We start from the raw sequence: 17,020 nt of genomic DNA, 5'->3' as shown, positions 1-17,020 counted from the left end.
CGGCAGTGTGCTACTGCGCGTGCGCGGCGTCGGGGGTGGGCAGCTGTCGGTCACGTGTTGTGTTGAGCCAATCGGGTGCTGGCACGGGCGCTTTGGCCACTGGGAGAAAAGCAAACCGTTTCAAGGGCAGATTCCGATAAAATCTCGGAAAATAGACAAGGAAACTTCTGGATTCTTAGGGGGGAAATTTCTCTGAGTCGATCTTCCAGGAATTGTCAGCTCGCTTGTAGCCGAATGTTTAGTAGGAATGGGTGTTACTTTCATGGCTGTTGCGCATGCACTTTTCAGCCTGGAGGACTAAAGGCAGTCAAGTTTGGATGTACAGAGCGGTTTGGAATGTAGTTTCCCGTGTCTGTGCGCATGCGCAGTGCTATCTGTACTACTGATTTCTCTCCACTGTGCGGCAGTAGTGAGCATCGCAGACGGTCACGTGCTTCGCTAAGCCAATTAGGTGCGAGTATTCTGGTGCATGCGTGCTATCTCTTGGAGGACTAATCACCGCAATGACTGGCGGATCAGTCGCGCAGTGCGGTCAGAACTTTGATAAGCCATTTTTGCTTTTGTGCGCATGCGCTGTGCTGCCCCCCTCAGCACCAAGCAGCTGCAGTTCCACTGATTGATCACCAGGTGGCAGCTGAGACCGTGGAATGAACCCCGATGGCCTCGAGGTGGACCGGCAGCTCGGCGACTTTCCGTTCGTTCTTTTTGATGCCAGATGGAAAACCTCCAAGTTAGAAGAAAAGGGGTAAAAAAAAAAAAAAAAGGGGCTCGATTTACATGTGGAAAAAAATTAATTCTGCTGCATCGAAAGAATCGATGTGACGCAGAGCTGTGCAGGGTGCACTGAGAGCCTCTCGAGTGGGTGCTCACACTGCTGTCTGCTGCTGCCCCTCTTCGTTAACTTCAGGATTTGGATTACTCGTAGCATTACTGTTATGGTGACTTACTTAGATCTGTGTGGATAATGGTGGCTTATCTGGATTACTTTCAGTGGATTTGGTGTTGAAGGTCTGACCATGTTTACAGGACCTGTTATTACAGACAGGCAACGCAGAGCATAAACGGCACAGCGACGCTCTGTCGTGCTCTGAAGGGCCGTGTGGGTCCCGGGTCCCCCCCCCCCAGGGGCGGCGCTCTCCCTGTTCTCCTCTGATCCCCACCGTCCCCCAGAGCCGCCCCTCCTGCAGTTCCGCGCTTTGGTCACGCAGCCTCACAGCTCGGCTCTTCCTCTTTGGATTCCAGGGGCTGTATTTAATTTGCGAGAGGAAAAAGCCGCCGATAATTCGCGACATCCTCTCGTTATCTCAGAGCGCCCTGCTATGAAGCAGCGGTGCAGCGGGAAGCCACGGGTGCTGCGGGACTCCATCAGACACTGCAAGGTTGCTGTAGGACTCCATAGGATGCAACAGAGAACCTGCAGGACTCTGTGGGGCACGCAGGGGCACCCAGGAGCCTCCCCACGATCCCCCAGCGACCCCACAGTAGCCAGACTGGGGGTCCAGTGAGTTTTATTTGCTTGCAGGGCCCCATTTTTGGGGTGAATCCCGGCGTTTGGGGCTCAGCCCAGCAGCCGGCTGTACTCGGCCAACGCTGAGGACTTCTTCACCCCGTCCCAGATGCGGGCAGCGTAGTGAAACCTGCGGGAGCAGCGCAGCCCAGTGGCCTCCCAGTTACACTCTGGTCTGGTCCCGTTCATCCCAGTGTGCAACCAGGAGTCTCCCTGTGTGCCTCGGTGCCTCCAGTTCCTTCCCAGCCCCTCTCAGCTCCACCAACCCCTCCCCTTCCTCCCAGTTCTCCCCCAGTTCTCACCAGTTACGTTCAGTCAGGAGGGTGTGGGAGAGCTGAGCCCGAGCAGCTGCCAGCACCCGACCCCGCAGCCGGGCCAGAAGGGTCCCAAAAGTGCCGTGGCCTCGGTATGGGGGGAGCAGCGGGAAGAGGGGACCCCCCCCAGGAGCTGCAATCCGTACGCATGGGGTCAGCCACGCACGTGGACTCCCCTCCCTGCACCCCGAGCCCCCTCAGCACTGGGAAAGGGGAAGCCCCCAACCCACTGCCCACAGGGAGGAACTGGGAGGGGAGAAGGGGGCTGACCGGTCCGAGGAGGAGCGTCCTCAGCTTCAGCCTCCATGGGGGGCAGCAGGAAAAGATTCACCTCGGTGGGGAGGAAACCTTCCGGGAGCCCAGGGAACAGCCCGCAATCCAGCATGGAGAGAGAGCCTGTTTGGGGAGGGGGGCACAGAGGGGTGAGGGAAGTGTGGGAAGGGGGGATGGAACCGAATGCAGGGGAAAATGTGAGAGGATACGGCTGTGAGTGGCAGCCATGGGGGGGGAAGGGGAAGGGAAGGGGAAGGGAAGGGAAGGGAAGGGAAGGGAAGCGAAGCTCTTCTGGGTGGGGATGTGCAGGATGTGCGCCTAATGGCAGCTGGATGGAGGCGCAGCGCTGCCGGGGGTCCTGGCTGTTTGTGGACCCAACCCAGGTTGCAGCTGAAGATCTCGGCTCTCTGGGAGGGTCCAGGTGTGCAGGGGGGGTCCTGGGTGTTTCGGTGCTGCCCCCCAGTGATGGGGGGGGGGTCTCCCAGGTGGCTGTGAGCCCCTTACCCTTGTATTTGAGGTGGGAATGGGCCATCAGGCGGTCCAGGATCCCATGCATCTGCTGCAGGCGGCGGGGGCAAAAGGCTTCAGGGCGAGCGCGGTTCTGTATGAACACTGTGTGGGGGGGGGGGGTCACAGAGAGCGGGAGCTTTGGGGTCAGGGGGGCAGTGGGGAGCTTTGGGGTCAGGGGGGTCAATGGGGGTGTTGGAGGTCAGGGGGATCGGGGGAAGAATGGGGGTTAGTGGGGGTAGGGGGGGCTGTGGGGGCAGTGGGAGGCCTTGGGTTTGAGGGGATAGTAGGGGTCTGTGGGGGCTTTGGGGTCAATGGAATCAGTGGGAGTTGTTGGGGGGGGGCTCAAAGAGAGCAGGACTGTCACACTGGGGGCTGTGGTCTCCCATGGGGTCGCAGGGGGTCTCACCCAGGTGTGGATAATATTCTGAAGGCTCCTCGGGGCCGGCGCTGCCGCTGGGTTCGTGGTTGGGGGACGGAGTGGAAGGTTTCACCATTTCGGCTGTCTGGAGGAACCTGGGGGGGGATGTGGGGCAGAGCGTGGGGGCACTGGGGGGGAATGGGGGGCTCTGGGGGGATCCAGGGGGCACCGAGAGGGCCTCAGGAGCACTGGGGGGCAGTGGGGGCTCTGAGGGGCACTGTGAGGCACTGGGGGAAAATGGGGGGCTCTGAGGGTCTTGGAAGAAGCACGTGGGGCCATGGGGTGGGATGTGGGGCAGCCGCCCCATACCTGTAGAGACCGAGGTCAGTGAACCAATCCTGCACCAGCAGCACCACGTGGCAGACGGTGAAGAGGAAGGCAGCGATCTGTAACGACTGGACGCCCCCCCATACAGCTGTGACATCATCGCGACGCCATCGCGACATCATCGCGACGTCACGCTCACCTGCATCTCCACGTAGGTGTGGGGCAGGCTGTACTCAGGGGGCAGCTTGCGGTCATTGTTGATGAGGTGATCAAGGATGGAAGGGCTGAGGATGGGCTGTGGGGGGCAGACAGTGGGTCAGGGGGTCCCAGGGGGGTCCTGGAGGCTCTTTTTGGGTCGTTTCTCCCCCCCCTTCACCCCCAAACCTGGGTGTCGAGGAAGACGACGCGTTCCTGGGTGATGAAGAAGTCAATGCCGCAGGTCTGGCTGCCCCCCCCGCTCCTTCAGCTCAGGGCTCTGAGGGCGGAAGACGAAAGCCCTGGGGGGGCACAAGGATAGGAGCCTGCCCACAGCTGCCCCACAGGGAGCCCCACAGATCCCTCAAGAGCCCGGCAGGTGCTCAGCGTGCCCGCCTGCTGTCCCCAGTCCATCCCAGTGCCTCCCAGTCCGTCCCCGTGGCCCCCATTGCCTCCCAGTCCATCCCAGTCGCCCCCAGTACCGCGGGTCCTCCTCGGGCTGGTTGGCTGCCAGCAGGGACATGAGGGTGGATTTCCCGGTGCCTTGCAGCCCCAGCACCCCCACCACCAACACGTCGGTCTGGTCCAGCAGGAACTGTTCAGGACGGGCACAGAGGCTCAGTGGGTCCCTGTGGGGTCCTGGGGGGTCTGGGGAGGGGGGAAGGGGGCAAAGGGGGCTGCGCTGTGCCGCACCTCGATGGCGCTGTCGCACCAGTTCATCTGCTCGTCCACCAGTTTGATGCTGCTCTTCATCTTCTCGGGAGCCGCCAGCCGCGCCTGACCCGCAACCGCTGGGGAAGCAGCAGAGTTTGGAGGGGTCCAACCCCCCAGAAAACCCCAGCCCTCCCTGGAAGACCTCACCGCTGTGCGCCTGCAAGGGTAAGGAGCAGGGCTTGGCCCCGCCCCCATGCCTTAGCCCCGCCCCCACATATGAGCCACGCCCCCTGCCGTAAGCCACGCCCCAGCCACACTCATACTGAAAGCAGGGTTGGCCCCACCGCTTCCCTGACCCCCCACAGCCCCCAAGCCGTGCCCCATTAGCCCCGCCCCCACCCAAAACCCCGCCCAGTGCCATTCACCTTCGATACCAGAAGCCCCGCCCCTCCCTTTAGCCCCGCCCACTCACGGTCCACGGCCCCGGGGGGGGGCAGCCCCCTGCCGTGCAGTTGATAGACGGGCTGGGTGGGCCGGGGTCCCTCCCTCTCCCGGGGGGGGGCGATCGCAGCCCCCTCCCCAGCTCCGACGCCGGCCCGCCCCTCCTCCCCCCGCGCCTTCATCAGCACGATGGGCGGGGCGGGGCCGGGAGGGGGCGGGGCGGGACCTGCCGCGGCCTTTACCTGCTGAGCGAGATGGGCGGGGCCGTCAGTTGGCCACGCCCGTCAGAGGCCACGCCCCCTTCCCGCAGCCCCGCCCCTCGCTCACCCGCTCGGCCGGCGGCTTTGCCAGGATGATGGGCGTCTTCGGCAGCAGCGCGCCCGGCTCCTCCGTGGGCTCCTGGGGGCGGGGTTATCACTGGCCACACCCCCTTCTCACGTCAATCACCCTTTGACCCCGCCCCAACCCCCCCAGAGACCACCTCCATCACGTGTCAATTATTCTTTAACCACGCCCTCTCTCCAAGCCACGCCCAATCACGCACCGCCCCTCCCCCAGTGCATGCGTCAATCACTCCTTAACACCGCCCCACTCCAAGCCACGCCCAATCACGCACAGGCCCTTCTGCACTCCACGTGTCAGTCATTCTTTAAGCCCGCCCTCCCTCCAAGCCACGTCCAATCTCGTGTCAGCAGCTCCCGCACCCCTCGCACACCCCGCCCCGCCCCCCCGGGCCGTTCCCCTCCTACCCTCCGGTCCCCGCTCCCGTCGCCTTCTTTCTCCCTCGGCCACCGCCGCCGCACGCCCGGGGCCGGGCTCTGCCCGGAATCTGACATCGCTGCGGCCCCGCTGTGTCCCTCCGCGTCTTCCTGCGTCCTCCTTTTTCCTTCTCCTTCCCCTTGCGGCCTACTGCGGCCTACCGAAGCCTCCAGCCCTTCCTCGAACTCGGCCGGTTGCCGCAGCAACCGAGGAGCTTCAGAGCGCATGAGCGGGGGGCAGATTTACGCATGCGCGCTCGATTAGGGCGGAGTTACGCATGTGCGATGGGAGATGTGGGCGGTTCCGCGCATGCGCGGCGACAGCGGAGGGGTGGGATTTAAAGGGACCGCCGCCATGGAGCTGGGCGGGGGGATGGAGTTGGGAGCAGAGGTGGAGGTGCAGGAAGGGCCCCCCGAGGAGCCGCCGGTCACATTGGTGAGACAGGGAGGGCGTCGTGGGGCGGGGGTGCTGGGGAGGGGGTGGGGAACGGGGAAATCAGGGCCTTGGGGACCCGTTGGGATGAGCGGGAGCGGCTTGGGGGCTGTCCGAAGGGTCTTTGGGGGCCCACGGAAGTGCGTGTGGTGTGGGAGGGGTCCCAGGGGTGGTCTGGGGCTGTTCATGGGGATGCGGGGGGGCATTTAGGGGCAATTTGGGGTCATTTGGTGATCCCAGGTGGGGTTCTGAGGGTCCCGGGGGGAGAGGGGGGTTTCCTGCCCCGTTTTATGCATCCCCACCCCCCGTCTCTCCCCCCTCATACAGGAGAACGCCCAGAACTGCCTCAGCCTCGAGGGCCTCCCAGATTCCAGCACCGATGATGACGATGATGCCGTGGGGGGGCTGCCCCCTCCCCCCATTCACCTTTCGTGTCCCCCTCTGCCTCCCCCGGCTCTCCTCATCCCTCCCCCCACCCCCAGACCCCGCTGCACGCTGTGTGGAAAACATTTCAGCCGCCCGGGCCGGTTAGCACGGCACAATGCCTGGCATGCCCGGCATCGCCGGCATCACCCCCAGCACCCCTCCCAGCACCCCCAGCATCCCCACCACCACCCCCAGCACCCTCAGCACCTCCAGGATCCCCAGCATCCTCCCCAGCACCCCCACAACCCCCCCCAGCATGCCCAGCACACCCCCCTCCCCCAGCATTCCCACCCCCCCTCCCACCCTCACCCCCTCCCCCAGCACCCCCAGCATCAGGCAGACGCAGCACTGGGACTGCAGGTGGGTGAGGAGCACGAAGCCAGGCAGCTGTACCCATCGATGGAGGAGGTCAGCGTGGAGCTGGAGGACCTACAGGCGGCGGTGGAGGACCTACAGGCGGTGGAGGACCTGCAGCCGGTGGTGGAAGACCTGCAGCCAGTTGTCAGTCTGAGGCTGGTGGTGAACCTACAGCCCGTGGAGGACCTACAGACGGCGGTGGAGGACTTACAGCCAGCAGTAGAGGATCTGCAGCCAGCAATGGAAGACTTGCAGCCAGCAGTGGAGGACTTACAGCCGATGGTGGAGGACTTACAGACGGCGGTGGTGGAGGACGTACAGCCAGCCGTGAACCTGCAGCCAGTGGTCGCCCTGCAGCCAGTTGTGAACCTGCAGCCAATGGAGGACCTCCAGTCAGCAGTGATGGAGGACCTGCAGCCGGTGGTGAACCTGCAGCCCGTGGAGGATCTACAGGCAGCAGTGGAGGACCTGCAGCCCATGGTGGAGGACCTGCAGCCCATGGTGGAGGTTTGTTACCCCCCAGACACCGATTTGCTCCCCGACGCCGTGCTGGACCTGGACTGCAGCTCAGCTCTCGGCAGCAGCAACCTGGAGGCTGACCTGGGCTGTCACCCGCTGTCCCCCCCTCCATCCTCAGGGCCGGGACCCCCCCGGCCGGGTGTTGGCGGTGTGGTGCTGCGGGTGGTTGCTGGAGGGGGGGGTTGGGCTCAGGGTCCTCTGGTGCTGCTTCAGTTGCCCCCCCAGGGCTGGGCTGAGCCTCAGTAAAAGAACGAGGTCTGATCACTGATTTGGGGTTTGGTGGGTTTTATTTTGGGGGGGGGGGGGGAGGGATGACGTCGTCCGTTTCCAGCTCTTAAAAAGGGATCAGTGCTGGGGGGGCAGCCGTGATTGGGACTCATGGCTGCCATCACGGTGGGACCAATCCCTTGGGGTGGTGGGGGTCCTGAGGTGGGGGAGGGGTCTCGGGGTGGGGGGGCGGGGGGTCTCGGGGGGGTTGTCCTGCCCCCAAAATCTGCTCCAGTCGTTCCAGCCGTCCCCGCGCGTCCCTCAGCCCCACTGAGATCTCTGTGACTGCCGCCATCACCTGGGGGGGGACGTCATTGGGGGGGGACATCAGTGGGGGAGGGGATGTGGTGAAGGGAGGAGGGGGGTGGGTTTCCCCCCTTAAGCCCCCCCCCAAGCTCCCACCTTCTCCAACGTCACCGTGGGCTCCGCCTCCTCCTGCAGGCGCCGGTGCTGCCGCCGTGCGTAACGGAACCTGGGGGAGGGGACGACCCAAAATGGGGGGCGTCCATCCAAAATGTGCCCCCCCCCCCCAACCCACACTCACCCCTCAATGGCCGCCAGCAGCCGCCGCTCCAAACGCCAGCGGGTGGGGGCTGCGGGGGGGGCGCAGTGCAGCCGCCAGGCGCTCTGCAGAACTCGCACAGCACGGGAACGGAGCTGGGGGGACATTGGGGCAGCGGGGACGTTGGGATCAGTGGGGACATTGGGGCCATTGGGGACATCGGGGTCTTCTGGGTCAGTTGGGGTCGCTGAGGACGTTGGGGTCTATTTAGACAATGGGGACAATGAGGGTCACTGGGGACGTCGGGGTCAGTGGAGTCACGGGAGACATTGGGGTCTGTGAGGGGCACTGGGGGTCTTTGGGGTCAGAGGGGATCACTGGGGACATTGAGGTCATTGCGGTGACACCACCCAGGACTCTTCCCAGAGCCCGAGGTTCACCTTCTGTCCCCCAAATTCTGACGATTCCCATGACAAATATTCTTGTTGTTTTATCGCCCCACATTTGCATCTCCCCCCACAACCCTCCCAAGCCCCCCCCCTCAATTTGCCCCCCCCACCTGTTTCTGGCTGCGGGCTCCCAGCACCAGGCCGTGCAGCACCCGCTCTGCCCGCGTGAACTCCAGGTGCCGGGCGGCCACCGCAACCAGCAGCGCCGTGCAGCAAACGCCCTGCAGGGGGGGGGGGGGTTCAGTGGGGTCGGGGGGGGTTGGGGTCAGTGGGGTAAATGGGGAGATTGGGGTCGATGGGGAATTGGGGTCATCGGGAACATTGGGGTCTTGGGGTCACTTGGGAGACATTGGGGGCATTAGGGGTCGCTGGGGACACTGGGTTCTTTGGGATCAGGGGGTCACTGGGGACATCGGGGTCAATGGGGGACACTGGGGTCTTGGGGTCACATTGGGGTCTGTGGGGCCGCACCATGACGCCGGTGGCCAGGCAGACGAGGCGGCCGCAGACGGTTTGGGGCACGGTGTCCCCATAGCCCACGGTCAGGAAGGTGACGGGGACGAGCCACAGCCCCGCCGCGAGCTCCCAGCGCCCGTCCGGGGTCTCCCTATGGGGCAGGGGTGGGGTCCATAAAGCCCCATAGAGACCCTATAGAGCTTCCATGGAGCCCCCATAGGGACCCCACAGAGCTTTCGTAGACCCTCCCAGGCACCCATAGGCGCCCAGCCCCCATGGATCCCCCCGAAAACCTCCATAGATGCCCACAGACTCCCCCAGCCCCCATAGAGCCCCTCATGACCCCATAGAACCCCCACAGACCACCCCTCAGAGCTTCCATGGGCCATCCAGACCCCTGCAGGTGCCCCTCAGGATCTTACTGAGACACCACAGATGCCTCTGAGACCCCAGAGTCCCCCATACCCCCGCACCCACCTCCCACAGGCTGCCAGCAGACAGGCCCCACAGAGCCCCCACAGAGCCCCCATAGAGACCCCAGGCCACCATAGAGCCCCCATAGAGCCCCCCAAACCCCCCAGGACCCCATAGAGCCCCCCAAACCCCCATGGACCCCATAGAGCCCCCATAGAGCCCCCCAAACCCCCCAGGACCCCATAGAGCCCCCCAAGCCCCCCAGGACCCCATGGAGCACTCACCTCTCGCAGGCTGCCAGCAGCCAGGCCCCCAGCACCCACGCAGCCCCCGCCGCCCCCAGCAGCGCCCGCGTGGGGTGACGCCACAGAAGAGCCCGGAGGGCGAATGGCCCCCCCACGGCCACGGCCCCCATAGCCCCCAGGCTACGAAAAGCTGGGGCCGGTCCTGGGGTGGCCAAAAAAACCCGGGGGGCCAAAACCAAACGACCCAACATGGCTAAAGCCAACGCTCTGCGCCATGGGCCCGGGGGAGGCGGGCAGGGGGCAACCGGCAGCCCCCGCACTCCGGGGTGCAGAGAGCAGAGCCCCATCTCCAGCATCGCCCAAAGGAGCCGGGGGGGGGTCAGAACCACGCGCCAGTCCTGGGTTCCTGCGTCCAGCATGGCCAGCTGGGGGGAGAATGGGGGCAGTGAGGGGGGGGCGGGGGGGACAGGGGTGGGGGAGCACGATGTGGGGGGGGTCCCCAACGTGGGGGACAAATGGGGATTGAGGGAGGGGCGACAGAGAGTGAGGGGGAGTCAGTGTTGAGGGAGAATAAACGGCGGGGAAAACCTCAGGGGGTGGGGATTAATGTGGGCAGGAACCAAAGATGCAGGGAACCTTCCGTATGGTTCTCCTTTCCCGGGGAGACGCTGATCGTGCTCGGACCGAGGCACGAGGAGGACCCACGTGTGAGGCGGACCCGTGACGCACCGCTCCACGCGTCCCGCCCCGCGCGCTCCTCTCCCCGGTTCCCCGCAATTCTGGTTCCCACCCCCCCCCCCCCCCCCCCGCCCCGGTTGCCCCCCCCCTTTCCCCGTCGCCCCCCGCACCTGCAGCCGCAGGACGTGATACCGCAGCAGCAGCAGCAGCAGCACCGCTGTGGACCCCGACATCAGCAGCTCCAGCACGAAGATGCAGCCCCGCCACTGCGGGGGTCACCCCACCGTCACCCCCCATTAACCCCCCTATCACCCCCCATCGCCCGGTGTCACGTTGCAGGTTCACCTCGCCACCCACCCGGGCGACAGCGCCACCCCCGTCCCCCCCGCGGCACCACCTCCCTCCCCGCCCCCCCCAGCCCCCCAGATCCCTATTTACCCCCCCCTCCCCATCCCCAGGTGCCCCCCAACACCGTCCCCCCCATCACCCCCCCCAGCACCGCCCCCCATCGCCTCCCAACCCAGCAATCTCTATTTCCCCCCCCCCCCGCTCTCCCCCTTCCCCAGGTGCCCCCCCCCCCCTACCTGGCATCGTCCCCTCGCCACCAGCTCGGTGTGGGCCACCATGGCCACCAGCCCCACAGCCGCCGCCCCAAACGCCCCCCTTGCCGCCCCCCCCGCCGCCCCCACCAGGCGCTGCCGCCTCCCCAAACCCTCCATGGGGCGCTTCTGGCACCCCCCGCCCCCCCCCTCCCCTTGAGGACGCGGTGGCAGCCGGGGCTGAGTCACTGGGAGGCCCCCAGTTGAGTCACTGGGAGGGACTGGGAGCGAGATAAGGACGGTCCGAGTGGCGGTTTATTAATTAACGGCGAATTCGTTATCGTTAATAACCGAAGGGACAGCGGGGGGGACGCGGTGACAAGGCCACGAAGCCCCCCGTGGGGTGGTGGCACCGGGTGGGGGGCAGCGGTGACATGCGAGGAGGGCGATGGGGGTCCGGAGGGGGTCAGGCCAGCGCCAGCACTGCGGGACAACGGAGTGCTGTCACCACCCCTCTGTGCCCCCAATGCCCCCTCTGTGCCCCAATGTCCCCATTGTGCCCCAGTGTCCCCATTGTGCCCCAATGTCCCCTCTGTGTCCCAGTGTCCCCTCCCGCACCCCCAATGCCCCCTTTGTGCCCCCTATGTCCTCCTTGTGCCCCCGACACCCCCCACCGTCCCCACCCCCAATGTCCCCCATGTCCCTGTTGTCCCCACTGCCCCCGATGTCCCCCACATCCCCATTGCCCCCCTTAGCCCCAATGCCCCCAACGCCTCCCCAGATGTCCCCGCACCACTCAGCGCCTCCTGGGCGAAGTATTTGACGTCCACATCTTGGTCCTGCGTCAGCTTCTCCAGCACCGGCTTCACCTCGTTCTGCAGGGTGCTGAGGGGACAGCGGGTGACATCAGCGTCACCATGGGGTCTGGGGGTGACACAGCTGTCCCCAAGGGGAGCTTCGGGGAAACCATCGCCCTCCGAAAGGGGGGATTGGGGGACCATCCCCACCCCCAGGAGGGGTTGAGAAGACGCAGGGGTGACACGGCTGACCCCGAGGGGGCTCAGGGGTGACATCCCCGTCCCCAAGGAGGGGGTCGGCGCCCCCCACCTGCTGTCCAGGATGGGCCCGATGCGCTGCAGCGATTTGGCCACGTTGAAGCGCACGTTGGCCACGGCGTCGGCCGCCATCCGCAGCACCGTGGGCAGCATCTGCTTGGTGGTGATCTCCTGCCCGCACACCTCCGACAGCACCTGGGGGGCGGGGGGGGGGCGTCAGGGGGGACGGCGTGGGGACAACGGGGACGAGGCGGCCGTCCCAGGGCCGATGGGGACGTGGGGGGGCCGAGGGCGGCGGCTCACGTTGATGCAGAAGAGCGTGGTCATGCGGTGCAGGTAGTTGGGGTCGGTGGCCATCGCCAGCACCTTGGGCACGATGGTGCCCTGCGCCCACTCCTGCCCGAAGCGCTCCACCAGTTTGCGCAGGTTGCTGGTGGCCGCTTCCCGGATGGCGTACACTGCGGGCACAGTAAGGAGCAGTGAGGAGCAGCGAGGACCAATAAAGACCAGTAAGGACCAGTGAGGACCAGTGAGGACCAGTAAGGAGCAGTGAGGAGCAGTGAGGACCAATAAGGACCAGTAAGGACCAGTGAGGACCAGTAAGGACAAGTAAGGGCCAATAAGGGCCAGTGAGGAGCAGTGAGGACCAATAAGGACCAGTAAGGACCAGTAAGGGCCAGTGAGGAGCAGTGAGGACCCTCTGCAGCCCCGCTGACACACAGCTCCTCCCAGCCTGCCCTGCTGTCCCGTCCCGGTGCTCCCAGTGCCCTCCCAGTGCTCCCACCACCATCCCAGTGCTCCCAGTGCCCCCCAGTCTCCTCCAGTTCCCTCACCGTGATCCACCAGCCAGGCCATGCACAGTGAGTTCAGCTTCTCGTCAAAGAACTCCACGCCCTGCACGAAACCAGTGCTCCCAGTACACACCAGCACCGCACAGTGTCAGCTGCGCCCCCCAGCACGCCCCAGTCCCTCCCAGTCTGTGCCGCTGCTCTCCCGGTGCCCCACCACCCTGCCAGTGTCCCTCGGTCCCTCCCAGTGCTGCCCAGTTCCCCCCCAGTGCTTCATCCCCCTCCCAGTCTCTCCCACTTTGCCCCATTGCCCCCACCAGGCGCTCCACCCCCCTCCCGGTGTCCCCCAGTTCCCTTTGAGCGCCCCCCCCCCCGTTTCACCCCCTCCCAGCTCCCCCCGCTTTGCCCCACTGCCCCCTCCAAGCACTCCACCCCCTCCCAGTCCCTCCCAGCGCCTCCCAGTCCCCCCCAGAAGTGCCCAATCCCCCCCCCAGCCCCCCCAGCCCCCAGCAGTGCCCACCAGCTGCCCTGCCAGCAGCGGCATGTACTCAATGATGGCCAGCCGCACGCGCCACTTGGCGTCCTCGGCCAGCTCCACGATGGCGGGCAGCAGCGACTGCGAGAGCTGCCGGATGCCGATCACCTCGTTGACGCAGTCCAGGTTGGAGATGATGTTCAGCCTCACCTCGGGGCACTGCGGGGTCACCCAGCGTCAGGCAGAGAGCGGGGACAGCCCTCAGCCCCGAGCCCGGCATGGAGCTGCCCCACATCCCCACCCTCGCTGCCCCCCCACCCTGCGTCCCCATCCCTCGTCCCTCCAACCCCACCCTGGTCCCCGACCCAATCGTCCCCCCTGCCCCACCCTGTGTCCTCACGTCCCCACTCCATTCCCCCCCCCCCCCCCCAGACCCCCACCTCATCCTTCAGCTGCGCCAGGAACAGAGGCAGCAGATGCTCCACGGTGTTGTCCTTGCCCAGGATGGGCGACAGCCCCATGATGACGGACGCCAGCGCCGACTTCACGTGCTGGTTGGCATCTGACACCAATTCCTGGGGGCGGCCATCGCTGTGACACCCCCAGGAGCCCCCGGGGCCGCTCCCCCCCCCACCCCCCACCAGCCCTACCTTAATACAGGGCAGGATCTGACCCATGATGACGGCCTCGCGGCAGTCGGGGGACAAATTCTCACAGAACTCTGCGGACGGCGGGGCCGTGAGAGGTCATACGGGGTCACACGGGGACAGCGGGACCCCCGCAAGGGACATCCCTGCGTCCCCACCGGGGTGAGGATGGGGGCGGCGCTGACCTTTGACCTTGTGGGACGCGGCCGCCCGCACCTCGGCCTCGCAGTCCTTCATCAGGTTCTGGAAGGCGCCCACCAGGTCCGTCTTGGTGATCTCTGGACCCACGGCTTTCTGCAGCTGGGGGGCAAAGGGGGGAGGTCAGCGTGGGGGTCACTGGGTGCCCTAACGAGGAGATACGGGGGGGCCAACGTGGGGTCACTGGGGCCATAGGGGGCGGCCCAACAGGGAGGTGTGCGAGGAGTCAGGATGCAGGCAGGGGTCACAAAGCTCAGGGGTCGCGCTGGGGTCGGGGGGCACGCGAGGAGGGGGGGCACAGCAGCACCCCACACCCCGCAGCCCGGCGGCCGCCCACCTCGGTGAATTTATCGGCCACCATGTAACGGACGCGCCAGGATTTGTCCTCGGCCGCCTGGCGCAGCGTGGGCATCACCAGGGCCTCCAGGTCCTCCTGCGGCAGCAGCTGCGCGATGTTCACGCACGCCTCCACCGCCAGCAGCCGCACCGAGTCCTGCGGGGGGGGCGCTGAGGGGGGCGCCGGGGGGAGCAGCCCGGGCCCTCGGCGTCTGCTGCCAGCCTGACCCCCATCCCCAGCCCCCAGCCCATCCCACCCCAGCCCCTGCCCCACCTCATCCCATTCCTTGCCCCCATCCCCCCCCAGCCCACCTCATCCCATTCCTTGCCCCCACCCCCCCCTGCCCCACCTCATCCCATTCCTTGCCCCCATCCCCCCCCAGCCCACCTCATCCCATTCCTTGCCCCCACCCCCCCCCGCCCCACCTCATCCCATTCCTTGCCCCCATCCCCTGCCCCACCTCATCCCATTCCTTGCCCCCACCCCCCCAGCCCCCACCTCATCCCATTCCTTGCCCCCATCCCCCCCCAGCCCCACCTCATCCCATTCCTTGCCCCCACCTCCCCCTGCCCCCACCTCATCCCACCCCCTGCCCCCACCCCTCACCTGCTCGTCGGAGGCCAGGTTGGAGAACATGGGGATGATTTCACTCTTGACGTGCTCCAGCTCCAGAACTTTGGCAAACTCTCCCAGCTTGGAGGCGGCGGCGCGGCGCACCATGGGGGTGTCATCAGAGCAGAGATTGCGGAAATACCTACGGGGAACGGGGACAATTTGGGGGGGGGAATGGGGACAATTTGGGAGGGGGGGGAACGCGGACAGTGAGGGGATGATAACGGGGCAACTGGGACAACCCAGAGCTGAGCGCAGATGGGTTGGGGCACCAGAAGCAGCCATGGGGCCACCAGGGGATGGGTTGGGGTCACCAAGAGAGGGGCTGGGGCCACTCACTGCCGCAGCTCGGCCTTCACGGGGCTGGAAACACGGGGGTAGCAGACGCTGAAGAGGCCGCAGGCGGAGGTGCGGGACGTGAACCAATCCCCCCCCGCCAGGCGCTTCACCAGCGGCACGAAATGGCCCTCCAGGTCAGCGGGGGAATGCTCGTGGGACACGGCGCGCAGCGACTCCACCGCCTTGTCCCTCACCACCGTCTCCTCCACCGTGGCCAGGCTCTCCAAGGGGGGCTGCGGGGAATCACGGGCTCATCAGGCGGGTGCCGACCCCCCCAGAGCCCAGAACCCCACACCTCCCCTCTTAATAAATCCCAATGGGGGCCTATGGGGATCTGTGGGCCCATCAGGTGGGTGCCGACCCCCCCAGAGCCCACAGCCCCACGCCTCCCCCCTTAAGGGACCCCAATGGGGCCTGAAGTTGGACCTTAAATCCTCCTGCCCCCCCCAGGCGTCCCCACGTCCCACCCAAATACCCCGGTGTCCCACCAGGGCTCGATGTGGGGGGGGATGCCGTGCCCCATCCCCACCCCCAGCTCAGGCACAGCGCTGCCCACCCCAAAGCACCCCGAAGATCAAAGTGGGAGATGAACAAACAGTTGCCACCCCCCAGCTCCCAGCACCACCACCCCGGGTGTCCCCACACCCCACCCCAATGCCAAAGCACCACAGGGTTCATCTGTGGGGAACACAAGTGGGTTTTTCTCCCTCTTAACCCTCGCGTGTCCCCTCATCCCACCCAGGCACAGCACCAACCCCCCCCACGAGCACCCAATGCACCATAGGGCTCTCTACTCTGGGGTCCCATCTCAGTATTCCCACCCTCCCACCGTAACCCCCAAAATCCCATGACTGAGGGTGGTAGGGATGGTGAGGAGGGCTTGGAGCTGTTTGGGGTTTTATCTGGGGGGCGGGGGGGTTCCGTACCAGCAGGCAGTGGACGAACTCCGGCCCCCCCACGAGGGCGGTGAAGGTGCCCAGCTGCTCCGCCAGCGCCAGCAGCACCTCGTCCTCATCGTAGATTGTGTCTGGGGGGGAGAGGGGGGGGAAGGCGTTACGGCATCGCTGCGACGACCCCACCGTGCCCCCCCTGCCCCCCACACCGGCGCCCCCCTCACCCGTCAGGAAAGGCAGGAGCTCGCTGCGGGTGCGCTCCACGCCCAGCGCCAGCGCGATGGTCGACAGCTTCTTGATGCTGTTCAGACGGAGCTGGGGGGGGAAATGGGTCGGGGGGTCACGAGGCGCTGCTGACCAGCCTGCAGGAGCCCAAGCGGATCCCGGAGGGCGCAAATCCCCCCCTGGAACGGGGTGGGGGGGGGCAAAACCGACCCGTGCGGGCACGAAACCCGCACGTGGGGGGCGGCAGAAACCGAGCCGCCCCCTCCCCAAGCCGCAGCCAATCAGCAGCGTCGTTTCATGGCTGCGCAGCAGCACTGCGGCAGACGGAGCCCACCCATTGGCCGCCCCGCAGCCCCCCGCCGGGGCTGTTCCCCTCTCTCTGATTGGTCGCTGCCTGGCGCCCAGCGGCGCTCTTCCCCGCCGCAGGGGGGCGCCGAGGAGAAGCGGGGCGCTTTCAGCCCGCTCTGCGGTGAAGCGGCGGACCAATCAACGCCCCGCTTACAGAATGAATGGGCGCTGCGGGCAAATCCGCGCTCGCCTCTCATTCCAACCGCCGTAAGGACGAAGCGAGCTCCGCGCCATGAAGCGCCGCCGCCCACCGGCACCCTCAGGGCCGCCGTCACGTTTCGGCGGGCAGAGCGGCGAATCGGGGCCGCGGGGAGAACCGGAGCGCGTCGGGCGGGCCTGGAGCCGCCCCTCGGTACCTGCACGTCCTCGTTGCGGAGCTCGTCGATGAGCACGGCGATGGGGTAGAGCGAATCGTCGCCGTCCGCCGCCGCCATCTTCCCCTCCTCCGGCTCTGAGAGGGCTGTACGGGGTCGACCGTACC

The 17,020-nt window shown here is 66.2% G+C and overlaps 3 protein-coding genes across 3 annotated transcripts; all 3 read right to left on the bottom strand.

Moving 5' to 3' along the window:
- Positions 1 to 1,558: 1,558 nt before the first annotated feature.
- Positions 1,559 to 5,565, bottom strand: SMG9 (SMG9 nonsense mediated mRNA decay factor; the record flags this gene model as incomplete). Its single annotated transcript, XM_079551085.1, is given in 14 exon segments — positions 1,559 to 1,637; positions 1,810 to 1,954; positions 2,092 to 2,217; positions 2,599 to 2,706; positions 3,011 to 3,117; positions 3,332 to 3,417; positions 3,489 to 3,584; positions 3,674 to 3,742; positions 3,744 to 3,786; positions 3,967 to 4,079; positions 4,178 to 4,275; positions 4,611 to 4,821; positions 4,907 to 4,978; positions 5,329 to 5,565. Coding segments are annotated over 14 exon segments (1,590 nt in total).
- Positions 5,566 to 7,460: 1,895 nt separating this feature from the next.
- Positions 7,461 to 10,802, bottom strand: LOC306957602 (intermediate conductance calcium-activated potassium channel protein 4-like; the record flags this gene model as incomplete). The annotated part of the gene is made up of 8 exons (XM_079551086.1): positions 7,461 to 7,637; positions 7,742 to 7,811; positions 7,884 to 8,104; positions 8,401 to 8,511; positions 8,630 to 8,897; positions 9,445 to 9,830; positions 10,254 to 10,349; positions 10,668 to 10,802. The coding sequence occupies 8 exons, from the start codon at positions 10,800 to 10,802 to the stop codon at positions 7,461 to 7,463; spliced, it is 1,464 nt and encodes a 487-aa protein (XP_079407212.1).
- Positions 10,803 to 10,955: 153 nt separating this feature from the next.
- Positions 10,956 to 16,982, bottom strand: PPP2R1A (protein phosphatase 2 scaffold subunit Aalpha). Its single transcript, XM_079551084.1, has 15 exons — positions 16,896 to 16,982; positions 16,191 to 16,281; positions 16,000 to 16,100; positions 15,074 to 15,306; positions 14,729 to 14,876; positions 14,123 to 14,278; positions 13,773 to 13,887; positions 13,591 to 13,661; positions 13,381 to 13,515; positions 12,986 to 13,159; positions 12,511 to 12,571; positions 11,981 to 12,135; positions 11,730 to 11,872; positions 11,416 to 11,507; positions 10,956 to 11,105 (listed from the first exon to the last, which is right to left on the bottom strand). The coding sequence occupies exons 1-15, from the start codon at positions 16,971 to 16,973 to the stop codon at positions 11,089 to 11,091; spliced, it is 1,770 nt and encodes a 589-aa protein (XP_079407210.1). The 5' UTR covers positions 16,974 to 16,982; the 3' UTR covers positions 10,956 to 11,088.
- Between the last annotated feature and the right edge of the window lie 38 nt (positions 16,983 to 17,020).

This window comes from Tetrao urogallus (assembly GCF_951394365.1).
Source record: "Tetrao urogallus genome assembly, contig: scaffold_95, whole genome shotgun sequence".
Lineage (NCBI taxonomy): Eukaryota > Metazoa > Chordata > Aves > Galliformes > Phasianidae > Tetrao > Tetrao urogallus.
This window is presented reverse-complemented; position numbering and strand designations above follow the sequence as displayed.